Consider the following 21411-nt stretch of genomic DNA (forward strand, 5'->3'; position numbering starts at 1 on the left):
AACAGTAAAGGAAAAATAGCTTTTTTACTGGAATGCTTTTGATGTGAACATTACTGTACATGGACTACAGTTCCTAACCAAGAAATTTAGTGTAAAACAGTGAATTGCATGTTTTGCATGCAAATACCTGTAAAACTGAGACTGAAAAGTCTATGCAGTTTTTGTATGTCAACAATAGCCAGTATTTTGGAAACCTGGTGTACTTTGATTGACTGCATGTACTTTTTGAGGTGAAAACAAGTGTTATTCTTTGACAGAATAAATTAATTTTGAGTCAGATTTCCAGTGTTTTGGTAAAGTTGGTGTGTGACAGAAAGATGTGTTCTATTTTGAAATGTAGATTTAGTATAAATTTAACAAAATGTGTTTTTGAGAAGAAAATTATCCATTTGGCCAATTGTGTTTTGTAGGTGTTAGTCTGTGATAAGAGTTTAGAAAAAGTAATCTGAAGTATGGGTAAGCGCTTGTTAGCGATTGAAAAAAACTGTAATGTTGACAATGTATTAAAGGATTAATAAAATAGTTACAGTATTTGGTTTTGTGGTTATCATGATCTAAATGCATGATACTGGATGACCAATGGTTAATTTTAATAAAACTCAACAGTCAGATTATTACATTTTACCAAATAAAATTGAGGTCGTTTTAAAAGATGTTACTGTTTTTGTTAATGAACATAAATTTTACATAGTAAATCTGCTCCTAACTGAATCTAATACTGCTGCAAATCATTGTCAAATATGCATTTTGAGACAAAATATATCTAATATTAATATTGCTGCCTGCACTGTAAACTGTGCTGAAGATCCGTGCCATCAAAGTCAGGCAACACAAAACCTGTTTCAAGACTTGAAACAATATCCCCCATTAGCACATCCAGGAACTAAGAAATACATTTTCCAATAAATATATTTATTTTGTTAAGGAAAAATAACAAATGTTTGAATGTTCTACCTCAGATTTGTGAATGTTCACCTGTTTGGCAAGTGTTTGTCATGATATGTTCTGACAATAAAGAGTAGTTTAAACCACAATTAATGCTCTGGTTTCTACAACTTTCACTTAGGAGCAAATATCTGCCTTTAAACTTGAAAGAAATAAAGATTTGACATTTATTGTGATAATTATCGATATCGACTAATATAAAACAATTATCGTGATAACTTTTTTGCCATATCCCCCAGCCCTAGTTATTAGTTACTAAACTGCTTAGTCATTTATACTTGCCTTTATATTTGCTGATGAACTGCTCTCGAAGCCCAGGCTTGTCAGTTTTACAGGTAATGTGATTGATGCTCAGCGTCCTGCAGAGGTTTCCTACGTCTTTTATTTCCCAGCATGGCGACTTTCTTTCTTGAAATGACTGGAAAAAATAAATACAAATAAATATAAGGTGAATGAAATAAACAAGCATATTTTAAAAAATCCTGTTGATCTTACTGGAATTGTTCACCAAAAACACACATAATTAACATACTAACCCTCATATCCAAACCGGTGTTGTGTTTTTTCTGTGGAACAAATCTTTATATTATATATATATTTTTTTTAATGGAAATGTCATTAATGCCAAAAACCATTGGTTCTTGTGTGTCTTGTAACCACAAATTGATGTCAATCTATATTTGATTTAAGAGCTAAAGTATATGGGAGATTTTCAGTCAATAACCAGCTAGATTTATATGGACTATTTTTAATGTGCTTTTTGTCTGCTTTGGAGCTTGAAACAAAATACAATTATTATAAAGTATCAATTCATGGTCATTGTGCAAAAAAATCTCAGTGAAGATAAATTATTAAATAAAACATTCCACTAAAAAACCAATTCGGGGGCAAATAATGTAATAATGTATTACATAAAATATAATATATAAAATAATGATATTAAAAAATGAGAATGAATTATTTCAAATTACTGTTGATATTTTACAACACTTTTGAGAAAAACAATGATTTAGAAAACTACCACTGACTCGGTTGTCTTGATTACTTTGTAGAACCTAAAGTACTATTATATGAAAAATAACAAAATTATATTTAATAGTCAATTTTATATATACAATTTGTTTTCATTATTGCAACAAATCATCAAATGACACAGGCTTAGAAGCAAACTCAAATACAATCGAGAAGTAAATAAAACCCTATTACAAAAAATAACTAAACCACTAAAATAAACATACATCGTACTATATTTCATATTACACAATGTATTTAGTTATCATGCATTTTCAGGACAAGTCTTAAAACTCACCTTTCCTCCTGGTGGGTTGTTTGTCGTCTGTTTCGCGCGTTCCATCGTCACGTGTCTGCATTTCCCGGGAAAACACCACCGTCGCTGACTTGCGTAAATGACGTAGTTACGTATTTGGATTTCACGTTGAAATTGTGACTACATTTATTTGGCCTAATAGAAAATTATCTGGTGGCAATGATATTTGTTTTGACCACAGTACTGTTTCTTCAAACTTAAAAAAAAAATGTGATGAAGTTAGTCTTTCTAGTGGACAGAGCACATGATCACTTTTTAACCGAGCACCCACCTCAAACTAGGAACCAGTGCGCATGTCCGTACAAGCACTGGTTTAAAAGAGCAAAAAGTACCCGGTGTGCACTTATTTTTATAAAATAACACCACATCATAAAGTTTTTAAGAGAATTACAAATAAGAATATTCAAAACGTGCAGGTCTGCTGTAAACTAGAGCTCACAAGACTTTTGTTAGTTCATTCATTCATCTCATCTGCAGCGAGTCAGTCAGAGACAGTGCTGTGGGGGAAGGGCGCGCGCGCGATCAGAGAGTGCTGTGGGGAAGGGCGGCTGATCACAGTATGAGCAGCAGAAGCAGATCTCAGCTAGGGCTAGGGCTAGGGCTATAGGGCTATAGTTGAAAATCAAAGTAAGAACTAATAAATCTGTAAACAAACATTTAAACGTGCCAGCTTAATTCATGATTCTTTTAAACACTTTTGTTCTTTTGTATGACTATAACTGCTCTCTCTCTCTCTCTCTCTATATATATATATAGAGAGAGAGAGAGAGAGAGAGATACATAGATATATAATTTCTTGAATCATTCTTAAGATTTTCAAACCAGTAAGTGCACTGGTTTGTAAAAAAAATGTACCCAAAGTGTACTTAATTTTCTGAAATAACACCACATCATAAAGCTTTTAAGAGGATTACAAATACGAATATTCAAAATGTGCAGGTCTGCTGTAAACAAGAGCTCACAACTGTCTAAATGAGCAACCTAGATCTCTTGAACAGACATCTTATTTTCTATTACAGTTGTTTTCAGTCGCTAACAAGCATTTGTCCAAGCAGTTGTCATATTTTCAAAACTCTAAACACAATTAGCACAGCATCTGTCTATTGTGGGCATACCATTCACTCATTTCATGTCGTTTTCACACAATATGGAGTCATTGAACACATTTCCACAATGCTTACATTTTCTGAACAGACAAGCTATACCTCCCAACAAAATTATGGATCGTTTTTGTAGTATTTACAAATGTTAACACACAACATCCCACAATAGCAAAAACAATGTTCCAAACCTTAGATACAGTATAAAAACCTCTGCTTCTGCAATTAAATCAGTTCAAAAACTATTTATCTTAGCTGATTTATGTTGTGTAAATTGGGCCAACCACAGCTGATTCCAATCTGGCTTAGACTCAATGGCAGGGGTTATTTTTTTTCTATTACATTGACACTTATACAATACAGTAAAAGGAGGACTTTGAAGAGTAATATTTTTGGAAACAGAAAAAGACAAACACTGTAATGTATGGACGAGGAAGAGTAAGAGCAAGGGGGCCAGGGAGAAGAGCAGGAGCAGTGAGATGGATATTTTGTTCACTGTAAGCAATACTCTCAAAGCTTTTCTGTTCTATCATACCGCGTTTCTACTGTACCTCCTGCAGTAAACAGTAAAGGAAAAAAATAGCTTTTTACTGGAATGCTTTTGAATGTAAACATTACTGTACATTTGGACATACAGTTCCTAACCAAGAAATTTAGTGTAAAACAGTGAATTGCATGTTTTGCATGCAAATACCTGTAAAACTGAGACTGAAAAGTCTATGCAGTTTTTGTAATGTCAACAATAGCCAGTATTTTGAAACCTGGTGTACTTTGATTGACTGCATGTACCTTTTGAGGTGAAAACAAGTGTTATTCTTTGACAGAATAATTTATTTTTGAGTCAGATTTCCAGTGTTTTCGTAAAGTTGGTGTGTTGACAGAAAGATGTGTTCTATTTTGAAATTAAGATTTAGTATAAATTTAACAAAATGTGTTTTCGAGAAGAAAATTATCCATTTGGCCAATTGTGTTTTGTAGGTGTGAGTCTGTGTTAAGAGTTTAGAAAAAGTATCTAAAGTATGGGTAAGCGCTTGTAAGCGATTGAAAAAAAACTGTAATAGCATTTATTAATCAAAACAGTCAATTGAAGTCTGCAAACCCACAGCAGGGCTGATATGCAAGCATCTCATCTGCAGCGAGTCAGTCAGAGACAGTGCTGTGGGGGAAGGGCGCGCGCGCGATCAGAGAGTGTTGTGGGGGAAGGGCGGCTGATCACAGTATGAGCAGCAGAAGCAGATCTCAGCTAGGGCTAGGGCTAGGGCTAGGGCTATAAAATCAAAGTAAGAACAAATAAATATGTTGACAAACATTTAAACGTGCCAGCTTAATTCATGATTCTTTTAAACACTTTTTGTTATTTTGTATGACAATAACTGCTCTCTCTCTCTCTCTCTCTCTCTCTCTCTCTCTATATATATATATCATTTCTTGAATAATTCTTAAGATTTGCAAACCAGTGAGTGCATTTTTCAAAACAATTGGTACAAACCCAGACAAAAACAAAGCCTGTAACTTGCTCAATATCCTTAATACAATATCAATGAACATCAGTGCCATCAGAATGACAAGTCCTTGTGTCATTGTTTACAAACATGATAGTCAAAATGCTTTGTCATTTTGTCTATATAACAGTGAACTATCATTCAAAAAGTGAAACTTGTATATTATATTCATTCATTACACACAGACTGATATATTTCAAATATGTTTCTTTTAATTTTGATGATTATAACTGACAACTACGTAAAATCCCAAATTCAGTATCTCAGAAAATTTGAATATTACTTAAGACCAATACAAAGAAAGGATTTTTAGAAATGCTGGCCAACTGAAAGGTATGAGCATGAAAAGTATGAGCATGTACAGCACTCAATACTTAGTTGTGTCTCTTTTGTCTGAATGACTGCAGCAATGCGGCGTGGCATGGAGTGGATCAGTCTGTGGCACTGCTCAGGTGTAATGAGAGACCAGGTGTCTCTGATAGTGGCCTTCAGCTCTTCTGCATTCTTGGGTCTGACATGTCACATCTTCCTCTTCACAATACCCCATAGAAGACAAGTTTGCTGGCCAATTAAGAACAGGGATACAATGGCCCTTAAATCAGGTACTGCTTTGGCAGTGTGTGCTGGTGCCACATCCTGTTGGAAAATGAAATCTGCATCTCCATAAAATTGATCAGCAGCAGGAAGCATGAAGTGCTCTAAAACTTCCTGGTATACGGCTGCGTTGACCTTGGACCTCAGAAAACACAATGGACCAACACCAGCAGATGACATGGCCCCACAAACCATCACTGACTGTGGAAACTTTACACTGGACCTCAAGCAACGTGGATTGTGTGCCTCTCCATTCTTCCTCCAGACTCTGGGACCTTGGTTTCCAAAGGAAATGCAAAAGTTACTTTCATTAGAGAACATAACTTTGGACCACTCAGCAGCAGTCCAGTCCTTTTTGTCTTTAGCCCAGGTGAGACGCTTCTGAGTGTTCAAGAGTGGCTTGACACCAGGAATGCGACAGCTGAAACCCATGTCTTGCATATGTCTGTGCGTGGTGGTTCTTGAAGCACTGACTCCAGCTGCAGTCCACTCTTTGTGAATCTCCCCCACAGTTTTGAATGGGTTTTGTTTCACTATCCTCTCCAGGATGTGGTTATCCCTATAGAGCTGGTAAGTCCCGCCCCCTCCGTAAAACCCCACTGGACCTCAAAGTTGAAAAACTGTCAATGCAAATGGGATTAATTTCATTAATGGGAGAAAATAATTATTTTCTGGTCCCGTTTGAATTGTGACATGAATGTGAACATATGTTGTCTGTGAATTTTTTATATAATCTTTCGTGTGAAGAATGTTACAATTTAGCAGGTAGAAGTTTGATAGGGGTAGACTTTTTGTGACAGCACTTTGTGGACTACAACTCTTTGCTGCTTTCGACATGTTTGAAACGTCAACAACACTAGCACATGGCTCTAGCTCACGGATCCCGCTAAACATGGCTGTGTCTTTGGTGCACTTCACCACCTTCTTTCAGGGAGAGGACAAAATCTTTGAGGTTGGCGAAAACCACAGGTAAGTCAACTTTATGGGGTGACGTCACATAGGCGACATGTAGTCTTTCTCGTTATGTCTTTTCCACAACTGCTAGCCGATAAATCATACCATATACTGTCACTGTTCACATTCATGGCACAATTCAAACGGGACCAGAAAATAATTATTTTCTCCCATTCACTTGCATTGACGGTTTTTCAACTTTAAGGTCCAGCTGGGTTTTACGGACGGGGCGGGACTTACCAGCTCTATTGCTTGTACACTTTTTTTCTACCACATCTTTTCCTTCCCTTCGCCTTTTTATTAATGTGCCGGGACACAGAGCTCTGTGAACAGCCAGCCTATTTAGCTATGACCTTTTGTGTCTTGCCCTCCTTGTGCAAGGTGTGGTCATCTTTTGGACAACTGTCAAGTCAGCAGTCTTCCCCAAGATTGTGTAGCCTACAGAACTATTGAGAGACGATTTAAATGTTTTGAGTTAATTAACTGATTAGAGTGTGGCACCAGGTGTCTTCAATATTGAACCTTTTCACAAAATTCTAATTTGGGATTTTCCTTAGTTGTCAGTTATTATCATCAAAATTAAAAGAAATAAACATTTGAAATATATCAGTCTGTGTGTAATGAATGAATATAATATAGAAGTTTAACTTTTTGAATGGAATTAGTGAAATAAATCAACTTTTTGATGATATTCTAATCATATGACCAGCACCTGTATACTTTGTATAAGTGTTTTTTACATTATGCCTCTGGGATAGGCAACTTCGGTCCTGGAGGGCCATTGTCCTGCAGAGTTGAGCTCCATCCCTAATTAAACACACATGAACAAGGCAATCAATGTTTTCAGGATTACTAGATATATACAGGCAGGTGAGTTTTTATCTGGGCTGGAGCTAAACTCTGCAGGACAGTGGCCCTCCAGGACCGGAGTTGCCAATGTAAAATGCAAGTAGACTGCTGTAATATATAATGTAAATATGCTGTATTGCACGACTACAGTATAGTGAACACTGTGTGATTGCACACCTGTTCAAGGACTATGCATTAATTGTGGGGGGAGAGAAACGGTAGAGCATATATTAATAGAATGTGAAGCATACAGAACAGAACGAATCATGCTGTTAGAACAAGTTAAAGAATTAGGTTACACACATTTATCAGTAGAGGGTTTACTTTCCTTTTCTGCATCAAAATCATCAGCATGGCCAGCATGAGATACCTTAAAGAAACAGACTTATTTAATCGAATTTAAGAATAACCAAGAATATATATATATATATATATATATATATATATATATATATATATATATATATATATATATATATATATATATATATATATATATATATCATTATTATTATTATTATATATTTTTTTTCAATACATATTAGTAGAAATCCGCATTGAAGCTCCACACCCCAAACAGTTGGTGGCGGTAATGCACCAAATTGGTATGCCAACCGCCAATAAAAGAAGAAGAAGCACACCTGTTCAAATGTTTTAATGACTGAGGACACACACGGTTGTTCTCCCAACATTCAGCTCACCTTTTGACCCGCTTCGGCCATAAGGTCATGATATTGAGAACATGATAGTGGCCCTTATTTCTTCAGAATCTTGTCCTCTTCTACCTCTTCCTCTGTTTTACCTCTGTATTCTTCCACCACACATCCTTACTTCTTCCATGCTGTTCACCCTGTTTGTACCTTGTTGTTCTTACATTACCAGAGTGTGTAACACTGTGTTGTGTTGTGCTCTGTCTGTATGCTTCTCAGATGAAGCTTAATGAGATGCACTCTGAGCTATTTTAAGGAACTGGTGGATTATTGGATGATCGAATGCTTTACATTCCCCTTCATTAGTGAAAATCAGAATTCACCTCTGCAATTCAACAATTCAGGACAAAAATGTCTAAGAGAAGTGTATAGAAAATTTGCTTGACAGTTTATGACAACTACTATTATGCATTTAATGACTTAATGAATTAATACCTAGATGTTTTGGGGAGTAAGACTTGGGAGAATTCAGCAGAGAACCATACATTTTGATCAACATGGCATTTGATAATGTAAGAAACAGATAAAACGTGTACATAATCAGTTGCATTTGTAATTTGTTCAAATGATGAGCAATTGCTTTTGAGGTGCACAAGTAAGTAGATAACGTGGAGGTTGAATAAGAATTTTAGTCGTGATCTGAGAAATGCCCCAAAGCGACTAAGAAAAACTTCAAATATAATTAATAGAATATAAAATAAAAAGATGTTTGCTGTACCTTCTTTCCTCTATATAAAAATATAATATAATATAAAGTAATATAATGCAATGTAATGTCATATAATATAATTATATAATAAATGAAGGAATATAATGTAATGTAATATAATTAATATAATATATAATGTAATATAAAATAATATAATATTATATAACATAAAGAGAATGTTTGCTTGTTTGCTGTAAGTGAATGTGTTGCTCTGGTTACAGACGCGCGTGCTCTGGGTGGGGGAGGGGCCTGGCTGCGCTGTCAGGGAAATGGCAGGACGCAAAGTTGGAGAAAACACTTAAAACAAATAACATCACTTATAAAAGCAAGCGAATCTGCCTTTTTTCACATATTTTAATTGCTTGTATATTTTTATTGAATAAACTCAGATGTATATCACCACACCCATAATAACAGATTTAAACAGTTGCCCCTCCGCTTTTGGAAGGAAATATGTTACTTTTCAAATTCACATGATGTATTGTGTCTGTCCCTTCCTGTGTCAAACTTGTTCCTACAGCATTAATATCCGATGTAAGTGCTGTAGTCATGGTGACGCGGGGCAGCGCGATCTTTACACACACACGGAGCTGATGCGAGAGAAAAACGCGAGGATTAAAAGTTGTAAAACATGCTAATATGAATCGCGAGAGCTCCTGCTGCTCAATGCATATTGGTCTAATCTTATTTAATACTAATTATTGGGAATTTATCTGTAATTTAATGTGGATTATCTGTCAATTCATTCACAATCAACATGTTTTTTGCCTCCGCCATCTTTATTGATGACGTATTGGCCTCTGATTGGTCAGATCACCAAGTCCCGCTCCCATAGCGGCTTCCTGCGCTCTGATTGGCCAGAATCCCCAAAGTGTGTATCTTTTCCGGAAGTGCAGTACTCCTAGAGGGCGCTGTGTTATACACACTTTAGTGGGGGGGCATACACACTTCAGGTACACAAATCAATTAAAAGTGATTTTTTGGGACAAGTGAGATTTTAAGCCTGGAAACCATTTTAGAGCATGCTGAATGCCACTGTATAGTCAAACAAATGAGGACATACAAAATGTCCTCAATTTTTTGGGTGGTCCTCAGTTTACTGGTGTGTATTCTGGTGAATGTACCCAAAAGTGATATAAGTAAGTGCACACACACACACACACACACACACACACACACACACACACACACACACACACACACACACACACACACACACACATCCACGGTCTATAACTTACAAACATGTAGTTTATGTTAATGCAAAATAACTGAAAATGTACAGTATTTATTAGGATAGAATACACCAAATAAACCAGTTTGCCTTGTGTTTATGTCTCATTTCAGTCAATTTGAAGTTGATTTTATTAATTGATAATACACTGTTAAATGAGCAACACACTCAAAATATGGCACATTAACAGCTGACACAGAAGAAATGAGTGCAAATCTAAATTTCCAATATATTTCAAACTGAAATATAAAAAGTCGCTGACCAACTTTGCTAAATTTGCCAACTTAATGATTTTCACAAGTGCTTGTGTATTATGTATCGAATGGATAAGCAATGGACCCTTTCATTATAAAAATTACAAAAAGAAAACATTATGTATGAGTGTTTTTTTCTCTGTGAGGACATCTTTAATAAAAAGAGGTTGTCAGATATGTATATAAGTTAAGGTAAAATTCACTCATAAATGTAATATATATATGCATATATACAATTTCTATTCATTTGAATTACACATAAACAGCGTATTAAATTTTATGTGATGCATAACTTTTTGTGATTCACATTTTGAGCCAAATGAATACTGCTTGTTCAACAGCTAACCACTTTTTTAACTGAATACATATAATTGTTTTCACAATGAACAGATTAATGCAGATTCTAAGCGATTTGAATAAATGCATTTTGAAAACATGATTATTTAAATAAAACTAAGTATATGCTTAGTTATTAATAACTTATGCCATGACTTCTTTTTTTGAGTGCATTCTTTTCTTAATAAACGCGCTTCCATCATTCTGTCCAATTACTTGTCCATTAAAATGAAACGCAGGATTGCGTTAGCAGATAATCACAGGAACTGGTTTATGTGTTAGTGGCTCACTGTTATGTAACCGTGTTATATAACTGTGTGGAGGACTGCCACAGCCATATCATCATCTGTGTGTGTGTGTGTGTGTGCAAATGTGAGAGAACACAAGACAGGAAGTGACATCGAGAGAGAGTCTGAGGATGCTTGTGATCAGGGTGGATATTAATCAGTTGATGTTTTTCATACTTTGTATATGCAATGAAGACATGACCAGTCACGATTTAATATGCAAATATTATGACAATCAATCAATCAATCAATCAATCAATCAATCAATCAATCAATCAATATATATATATATATATATATATTTTTTTTTTTTAAGGGAACATTTTAATTCATCAGCTTTCACTCACTGTTTCAAATCTATATGACTTTCTTTCTTTTTGCAGAACACAAAAAGAAGATATTTAAAGAAAAAAAAAACATTTTATTTGGAGCACATTTAATTTCATTGTACAGAAAAAAAGTATGTTTTCAAGTATGTTTTATGTTCTACAGAAAAATTAATAAAAAGAAATGCAGTTTGAAAATCTATGCTAAAAACAGATGATTCTAGCAGGATTATTATCGATATAAACATCAACAGAAATAAAATATAAAACTTTTATTTCATCTATGAAGGAAACTTCTCATTTAATTTTAACTGTATGTACTAAAAGAACTAAAACTTAAATTAAAATTGATAAAAACTATAATCATATACTATAGTACTATACTAACATAACTACTAAAATGTCAAAAACACAAAACAAAAGTACTAAAATGTTAACTAGAAAATATGAAAAAACTAAATTGAATCAAAACGGTTTCAAAATATTAATTAATCTCTCAATGATAAAAATAAATAAAGTAAAGTCTAGATGTTAAAAATGCAATGAAAAATGGATTGGAGGAAGTAATTTTTTGCAGATTAGGTGTAACAAGGTTTCCAATTTAATTGCAAAAATTTATATTAAATATTTCTAAAAATAATGATGAAAATGAAAAATATGCATTTACATTTGTTGATCATTTGCATATGTGGAAGGTTGATTGACTGAAACATAATGAATTATTTTCTGTGATGACTATGCATGTATTTCTTAGTTTATAATGTACTTTCATCCTATACAGTATGTTTCAGGAAAGGAATCCCATGAATTGTACAAATAATGTAAAGCTTGAACACAATATACAGTAAGTTGCTTGAATAAAAGCATAAATCAAAATGCATAAATGTGTAAAAATGTTCAGGAAAGTCAGTGCATGTAACTGCATATGCTCATATTCAGTTCAAGAGATGTCAATTGATTTAACACTTTTATTATTCATCCCATGTTTGTCAAAAGATCACTAATTTCTAATTGATTTCTAATTTGTTTCTTGTTAATACACATTTGACAGTAAAGCACTGAACTTGAGTTGGGAAGTAGAACATTTACTTTTATTAATGACAGTAATGTGTAAAATATATTTTTTTATATGGAAAATGTACTACACTTAAATACCATTCTTCTATATTATTGTACTGAACTTCTCAACAATTTGAGTGAGCACTCTTTACTTGCTTAATATGATTCAGTCGCAAATTGAAGAAAAGTTTGTTTTCCGAATCACTTTGACATTTCTTTCTTCACACAGAGTGCAAAGTGCAAAACTTTGACAACATTTTATTTCATGATGATTTAATATTTTATTAAAATGATTTTATAATCTCAATATGTAAAACAAAAAATAAAAAAATAAATATATTAATTATTAATAAGTGCTCCTCTGCTGCCACCTACTGGTTACAGTGGGAACCATTTTTAAACCTTTAAAGTGCTGTGAATAGTTGCATAACATATTTGAAAGTCCCTGATAAAATTCTCAAAACCCTGAAATGAATAATGTCTCAACATATATAACAAATGACAAAGTGCTCATTCTGCAATCTGAAGAAAGATTTATGCTTTGCTACTGTACCTTTATTTTGCCTTGGACAGTTATTCATTGTTTATATAATTTTGTTATAGTATTTTCATTTGTAATCTTTCAACAATGCTTTCATTAACAGCATTCATTTTGAAGCTGGTAATGATTTAAACAGGGGTTAAATTAATGATTAATTTAGCATTAATATTTTAACAGTATTTTACATGGAAACAGTAATGATAGTAAACATGTTGAATGAGCCACCAACGCCTATGAAAACAGACTTCTTCAGCAAAGAGGCACAAAAACAGAATAGAAAATAATGTTTTTTTTAAACTAGCTCTGCGACGTGCATCTACGGCTTCACACACGACTAGTCACAGTGGAAACGTGAAACACATGGTTATCTCGTTTTCTCCTCCAACTTCAAAATCGTCCAACATCGTTGTTTTACCTTATTTTGTAAAGAGCTTTTGACTTTCTTTGCATCTTTGTAAACACAAGGTCTGTACATTCGCGTGATATTTCCAATGTGATTGACTATGTGATGTGTGAATCCAGCTTGTGCAAGATGAACATCTGTGGTTAAAAAGTATATAAATCTGTATTTTTTTTAAAGAATATGACTGATCGTTTCAGTAGATAAGACCCGTATTCCTCGGCTGGGATCATGTAGAGCCCTTTGAAGATGCATTGAAACAGCAATTTGGATCTTCAGTCCATTGACCACCATTGAAGTCCATTAAATGGAGAAAAAATCCTCAAAAACCTTAATTTCTTCGCAATTTAAGAAAGAAAAAGAGTCTGAAAAATAATCTTGAATTCCCTTTTAGTTCTATTTTTCACTGGCAGATATTTCTTCTTGTTTTAAGCATATCAAATTTAATTATTTAAGAAAACAATACACATTTTGATTCTGAAGTAAATGTATTTTAGAAAGTTAGAATTTTTCGATTTTTGTACTGGAGAATGAGACAAAATCACTGAGAAAGAAAATAATTTTTGCAGTGTTCTAAACAGAATTCTTGGATGTTCTAAATACCAACAGAAACCTGTGAAATCCACACACAGATGGGACTCTGACAGGAGTTGTGCGGTGAGGTGAGCGTGGAGATCAGCAGCAGGGTGAGCGAGGTGGGGAGGCGGAGGAACGGCAGACAGGAAGTGAACAGAGCGGGGACAGGAAACAGGAAGTGATGCGCTCTCACCTTGGGGGTGGGACAGGAAGCGGTGGAGAGGCGGGAGGTAGCCTGGGCGCGCGGCGACTCGGACGGCGTGGTGCTCAGAGACGCCGTGTCACGAGGAAGAACCTGAACACCGCGTGAGATGATGGAGTCGGGAATCTGAGACATGAAAGAAGGAGGTTTATTAAAATCATAAACCTCCAGACATTTGCTCTCTTATTTTTTTTTTTATTACATAATGTAAAAAAGTTTTGAAAGCATGGACATATTGTTCAACGTGTTCTTGTTTTTTTAAACAACCTAAATTCATTTTTTAGAATTTAATTGTAATACATTTTAAATTTAAGTGTCTGAAACATTACATTTCAGAAGTATATTCTGAAAAAATCTGAAACTTTGCCTTTTTAAGTTCAAGTACTAAAATTACAAACAAATTCAACTAAACTAGAATAAACCACACACACACACACACACACACACACACACACACACACACACACACACACACACACACACACACACACACACACACACATATACAGTATAGACCAAAAGTTTGGAAACATTACTATTTTTTATGTTTTTGAAAGAAGTTTCTTCTGTTCATCAAGCCTGCATTTATTTGATCAAACAGTAATATTGTGAAATATTATTACAACTTAAAATAATAGTTTTCTATTTGAATATACTTTAAAAAACTAATTATTCCTGTAATGCAAAGCTGAATTTTCCACATCATTCCTCCAGCTTCAGTGTCACATGTAACATCAGTCGATCACATGATCATTTAGAAATCATTCTAATATTCTGATTTATTATGAGTGTTGGAAACAGTTCTGCTGTCGAATATATTTGAACAATAAAAGGTTCAAAAGAACTGCATTTATTTAAAAAAAAAAAAAATAATAATATATTTTCTTTACTATCACTTTTTATCAATTGAACACATCCTTGCTGAATAAAAGTATTGATTTTACTTAAAAAAAAAAAAAAAAAAGAAAGAAAAAAAATTGCTGACCCCAAATTACTGACCAGTAGTGTGTATTGTTATTACAAAATATTGATATTTTAAAAACATAGCTTCTTTTTTTTTTTTTTACTTTTTATTCATCAAAGTATCCTAAAAAAGTATCACATGTTCTGAAACAATATTAAGCAGCAGAACTGTTTCCAACTTTGATAATGAATCATCATATTAGAATGATTTCTAAAGGATCATGTGATAATGATCCTAAAAATTCAGCTTTGTATCACAGAAATAAACGATCATTTAAAGTATAATCAATTTAAAAACAATTATTTTAAATTGTAATAATATATCACTATATTAAAAACAATTCTGTATTTTTGATCAAATAAATGCAGGCTTGAGGAGCAGAAGAAACTTTAAAATTAGTAACATTAAAAATAGTAATGTTTCCAAACTTTTGGTTTGTACTGTATATGAGCAAGAAAATACAAAACTTAAAAAAAATGTTTAAACGAATTAAATCTGAATAATAATATTTAAAAAAACGAATAAGAAAATGACAAAAGCACATAACAAAATTACTATTAAAATGAAAACCAAAGAAATATAGATAAAAGCTTATTCAAAATGTTGACAAACTTGAATAGTAAGGGGGACATGAACACAACAACAAGACAAATCATGTGCCGATGATGTCATGATATTCACTCACACCAGAGGACGTTTCAGCACACATGAAGATGACACACACTATCATGATGGGAATGAAGACACACAGAACACCTGCAAACGTCCAACAGAGTCATGTGAGAAACACTTTTGTAGAGCATAACTCATTTATATATAAGTACAGCTCCAGGGTTACCTTTGCAGCGATGGAGGCGGCGGTGATGTGTGAGGAGGAGCTGTCCTCTGTGGAGGCTACACCGCTGTCCTTCTTCTCCTCTTCCTCTTCCTCACACTGCACGCCCTTGTCCTCGGTCTGGCGGTTTGGGCTGCTGGTGGGCAGCGGGGACGGAGGAGGCGGAGGCGAGGGCAGGTCCTCCAGCTCGTTGGGCACCTCCTTCACTTTGACCACAGCTTCTCGGAGCAGGTCGATGGCGTGCGGGAGAGCCGGCAGGATGAACTGGAAGCATTCCTGCAGGGCACAAACACAAGGAAGAATACTTATGCATACATATACATACAGTTATCAACTTATCACCCTTTAATGTTACTTTTTGTTTCAGGAAAATCTTTAATAGCCACTTTTTCGCCCTGACTGTTACAGTAAACAGCGCTGACACACTCATCTGATGGAGCACAAGTACAAACAGAGCCTAAAAGTATTTTTTTTAAACACACTACCGTATTTTTTAGACTATAAGTCGCACCTGAGTATAAGTCGCATCAGTCCAAAAATACGTCATGATGAGGAAAAAAACATATATAAGTCGCATTTATTTAGAACCAAGAGAAAACATTACCTTTTCCAGCCACGAGAGGGCGCTCTATGTCTTCAGTGTAGACTACAGGAGAACTGAGCAGCATAGAGCGCCCTCTGGCGGCTGGAGACGGTAATGTTTTCTATTGGTTCATTTCTCTTGGTTCATGTCAAATTAATTGTGATAAATGAGTCGCACCTGACTATAAGTCGCAGGACCAGCCAAACTATGAAAAAAGTGCGACTTATAGTCCGGAAAATACGGTATATGATATTTCCTTACATTCATATGTTTAACTCTTAGCATGAGAAAAGTTCCTTTGACAGCGGGAAGGGCATGGTCTCAAAATTAAAGGTGGATGACACAATATAACGCCAGCAGGGTTCACTCATAGTTTATTACATAAACTGTAAAAAAACTAATTTACTTGAAACACAAATTATATGAAAGGTTTTTAATAGTATATGGATTGTTTATGTTGCTAAAGGTGTTGTGCAAAGATCTGGTCAAAAAAAAAAAAAAAGATACTGACCAATCAGCATCAAGAACTGGAGCTGATCTGTTTTACAATAACTAAGAAAACATAAAAAGGCGGAGCTACAAAGTTTTTTTTATTCAAATCTTGCTCAAAAACACTAACAATCATTTACCATAGAAGTACTTTTATTTATTTATTTTTTTTTGTATGAGATAAAAGACCATTATTATAGTAAGGCCTGACTAAAACTAAAACCATACAAATGTTTTATTTAAAACTAAATAAATTTTAACTAAAACAAAATGAAATGTTTAAAAAAAACAACATATATCTCATTTTATTTAGTTTATTGTGAAATAAAATAACTAACACTGTATTAAAAATTTATAAAAACTATACAGACATAAAAGAATTAAAAATGAAAAAAACACAAAGAAATTGATAAGACTTAAATTAAAATGAAACAGTGTCTCTGTCCATGGTTTTTCTCAAAAATTGGCCGAGCATTAAAAAAATTACGACCCTTACTAAGTAAACTATTCTGCCCTGATCTAAAAAGAGATCTATAATTATTCATGTTTATCTCTATTTCCAGCACCCATTAATGTATATTTTATGGAGACCACAAACAGAATTAAACTTGCACTTTATGTGTAAAACACTCCCATTTATCATTTCTTATACTGTATATGAATTGGATCACTAGAAGTGTTAGTTAATGGAGTTCATACTGGCAGAACAGTAGTGAGACATACGACTAACCACACACTTGATGAAAGGAAAACATTATTCTTACCTGTGAACCTTTTTTACTGCCCGGCAAATTAATGATGAGAGTTTTCCCTCGGATACCACACACGGGTCTGTACACAAGACAGTTCAAAAGAGACTGATTTCAACACTGATAATAATCAGAAATGTTTCTTGAGCAGCAAATCAGTATATCAGGATGATTTCTGAAGATCATGTGACACTGAAGACTGGAGGAATGATGCTGAAAATACAGCGCAGCATCACAGAAATAAATTACGGTTTACGCTTTATTACAATGGAAATAATAATAGAAAAGTGGTAATAATATTTAAAGTTTTTATTGTATTTTTGTATATTTTACTGTATTTGAAATAAGAGTAAGGGACTTATTTTAAAATACCGGTAATAAAAAAATTATACAGTACTTTTAACAGTAGTGTATTCGTAGTTATTATTATCATTATTATTTGTGGGCAAACAGTAAATAATTGTAAATTGTAACTCTGAATATAACCGTATTCCACAGAAGCTTGTTTATGCCACGGGATTAAAAAAAGCAATTGGGACTTTTTATCTCACAAAAAAAAAATAAAAAAAAATAAATAAAAAATAAAAGTCAGAACTGTATGGCAATGTTGTAAACATGCTTGCATAAAAATTTTATATTTGCATTATTATTAGATTCTGAAAATGTTCCTATAATTCTGTATCACTCTACTGGAAGTTTATGTACGAGCCAGTAAAAGTCTGATTTAAGTGAAGTCAGTGTCTTTGATTGAGAGGCTGATCTGGGATCAGTTTTCTCTGAATATCCAGTTGAATGTCAAAGTTCTTCTACAGTGAGACAAGCGTGTTGAGGATGTGCTGAAGTGAGACCTGGAGAGCATTCCCAGAGGAGTGACTTTCAGAGAGCCCACCAGCATGGCCAGAGACATCCCTGGAGCTTCCCGCTCGATCACCTCTTTAGTGGCCTGGACGGACAGACAGGACGACACAGAGAAAGAAGAAGGACAAATCATGTCTCTTTAATGCGTCAAATATGTCTAGACCAGCTGAGATTAAATGAAGGAGTCTCAGACTGTGTTCAAATGTGCCAAGATTTGAGTCAGAGATCTCTTTCATGAAGTGGTGTGAGCTGCTATCCACATTAAAGCATCACTTATTGAATGTCAACAACTGTCTTATTAATTATCTTAAGATAAACGTAAGTCTCAGAGTTTCACTTTGACTCTGAGACCACTAGTGAAATGCTTCTATTTTGCATGGTTCTCATTTGATAAATGATGGCTGCACTGCAAAAGACACAAATGATTTGATATGCACCAAAAGAGCATCTTGAACTCAATATTTTAGGCGGGGACTCACATCTCCCTCTACGCACACATACTGCATATGTAATGTAGGACCAACCTCAGGTGTGACATCCCGTGGAGCAAAGCCGGTGCCACCAGTGGTCAAAATCAGGTTTAACTCTTTCTCATCACACCAGTCGATCAGAGTCTCCTGAACCGGACAGAAGAAACAAAGGTCAGTAAACACACACATTTACATGTTTCTGAAAGAGGACTCTTCTGCTCATAAAGGCTGTATTTATTTGATCAAAAAATACAGCAAAAATTGTTAAAATTGCGAAATATTATTACCATTTAAATAAACAGTTTTCTATTTGAAAATATATAAAAATGTAATTTATTTCTGTGATGCGCAGCTGTATTTTCAGCATCATTCCTCCAGTCTTCAGTGTCACATGATTTTCAGAAAGCATTCTTAGATGCTGATTTGCTGCTAAAGAAATATTTCTGATCATTATCATTGCTGAAAACTGAATAGAGAGTTAAAAAGAAGAAGTTACTTTGTTACTGTCACTTTTGATCAATTTAATGCATCTTCACTGAATAAAAGTATTACATTTTTTATTTTTTTGCTAATCAAATCTTTAAGTGAACTGATATTTTGTTTGATTTTGTTTTTTGCACTTTGCATTATTGACACACTGTTTTCCTAAGTAATGTTGCTTGCTTCAGTTGCTTTGACACAATCTTTTGCGTTTAAAGTGCTATATAAATAAAAGTGACTTTATTTTATTTTTTTTATACCTGTTAGAATTTTGAGACATACCTTGATGTCGTCTATTTCATCAGGAACGATTTTGTAAGCTGAGATGGTTCCTCCGAGCCTGAAAAACAAGATCTCATCATTATTAGAAGAAAATCTTTAGGGTCATAAAGGTGTTAGTAGTGTAGTGATAGTAGAAATCTAGAAATCAAGCTTTCATTTCTATTACATGGTGCCATCCTGTGGCCAAATCAAGAATTAGGACAAACAGAGAGAAAGGGTGTGTGTGTGTGTGTGTGTGTGTGTGTGTGTGTGTGTGAGAGAGAGAGAAAGAGCGCAGGAGAAAATCTCTCGAGGCAGAGGTGTAGAGCAGCAGACAGGTCTTATGTAAGGTCTCTTTTTCCTTCTCGCTCGTTTTTACACTTTTTGCGTATGTGTTATTTTTAGGAAACTATGTTTCCTTATGACAGCAGACTCTCTCTCTCTCTCTCTCTCTCTCTCACACACACACACACACACAGACACTGCTGCAAAATGACCTACACACACTTTCACCATAAAACATAATGGAGCTTATATAAATATATAAAAACGATTCATTAAATGTCAAGCTTTTCAAAGGAAAATATACTAATAGTTACATCTGCAAAATCTAAATTAATCTAACACAACTCCATTTAAATTAGCACTTTATGTAATTATACATGTAAAAATAAATCTAATTATAAATAAATATTAAAAAAGATACAATTCAAATGTCTCTGTAATTATAAATGTAGAAAAGATACACCTGGATAAATAATAAAACACGAAAGACTTGACTGGTAAAATTAAATTAGATTATTAAAAGTAAATTATAATTTTGTAAATCTGTTTTGTTTTTTCTTCAGCTGCCCCATTAACTGAAAATTATTATAAAATTATTATTTCATATATTACTTCTTCATTCTCCTTATTCAATGAAAATGAATTAATATTAGACATATAGAGTACACACACAAACATTATATATATATGGATCTATATTATACATTGAAATGTTTCTATCAATGCAATAATTTTTAGTTCTATTTAAGTATATGGTTTATTCTATAAGAGATATGTAACTCTTCAATATCCAGAGCAACAGTCCCACCTGTCAGGTAAAACACGGTAACCCTTGAGTGTTACTGGTTCACTCTTTGCATAAATAACATTAAACTGATGTCTCTCTCTCTCTGGTTTTGTGACTCTAACAGAGGTAGACACATGGTTTGGATCCAGAGTCAGTGTCCCTTTCCTGAATGTGTGGAAAACTCAGTGTTTAATTAACAACAGAACATGCCTGAGGATAATTCTGCTTAATGTGTTCAACCAGTGCTGTGAACTACCTGTGCTTTCGTTTCAACATCATTATATTTAAAAGAACAATGCAGTTTAACCAAAAATAATACTTTGTTTCTTCTGTTCACCTGCTTATTTTTGATTTCCAAGTTTCAAACAGGACAAAATCACATCTTGACATCATATTTGATCTGTGGTATTAAAATAAAGGAATGTTCTGATAATGTTCACTCAAAGTTATAGCCGAACGTTCTTGCAGTAATATTAATGGAATGTTCGTTTAGAGTTTTTAAAAGTGTTCTCAAAAAGTTTAAATGGTACATTCCATTTTTCAACACGTTCAGAGAACATTCGTTCCGATAATGGTCACAAAAAACAAAAAATTGATAAAAAAAAAATAATAACAATAATTAAAAAAACTAGACATTTTTAACATTCAGAGAACACTGAGAAAAAGCATTTGCATAACTTTTTATACAAGTTTTATGTCAATACACTTGATATATATATATATATAAAGTTTATTTTATTTTTTG

General features: G+C 33.9%; 1 protein-coding gene across 3 annotated transcripts in view; it reads right to left on the reverse strand.

The window, feature by feature from the left end:
* The window catches only part of LOC113068554 (gephyrin-like), a 1122288-nt gene that overhangs the window by 1075164 nt on the left and 25713 nt on the right, over positions 1-21411 (reverse strand). For all 3 annotated transcript variants that reach the window (XM_026241304.1, XM_026241303.1, XM_026241302.1), the window contains exons 3-8: positions 19616-19673; positions 18908-19000; positions 18374-18468; positions 17541-17607; positions 15708-15980; positions 13897-14031 (exon numbers count right to left, since the gene is read on the reverse strand). In XM_026241304.1, the coding sequence (XP_026097089.1) occupies positions 13897-14031; positions 15708-15980; positions 17541-17607; positions 18374-18468; positions 18908-19000; positions 19616-19673 (721 nt within the window). The remainder of the gene's footprint in view (positions 1-13896; positions 14032-15707; positions 15981-17540; positions 17608-18373; positions 18469-18907; positions 19001-19615; positions 19674-21411) is intronic.

Source organism: Carassius auratus, linkage group LG45M (genome assembly GCF_003368295.1).
Source record: "Carassius auratus strain Wakin linkage group LG45M, ASM336829v1, whole genome shotgun sequence".
Lineage (NCBI taxonomy): Eukaryota > Metazoa > Chordata > Actinopteri > Cypriniformes > Cyprinidae > Carassius > Carassius auratus.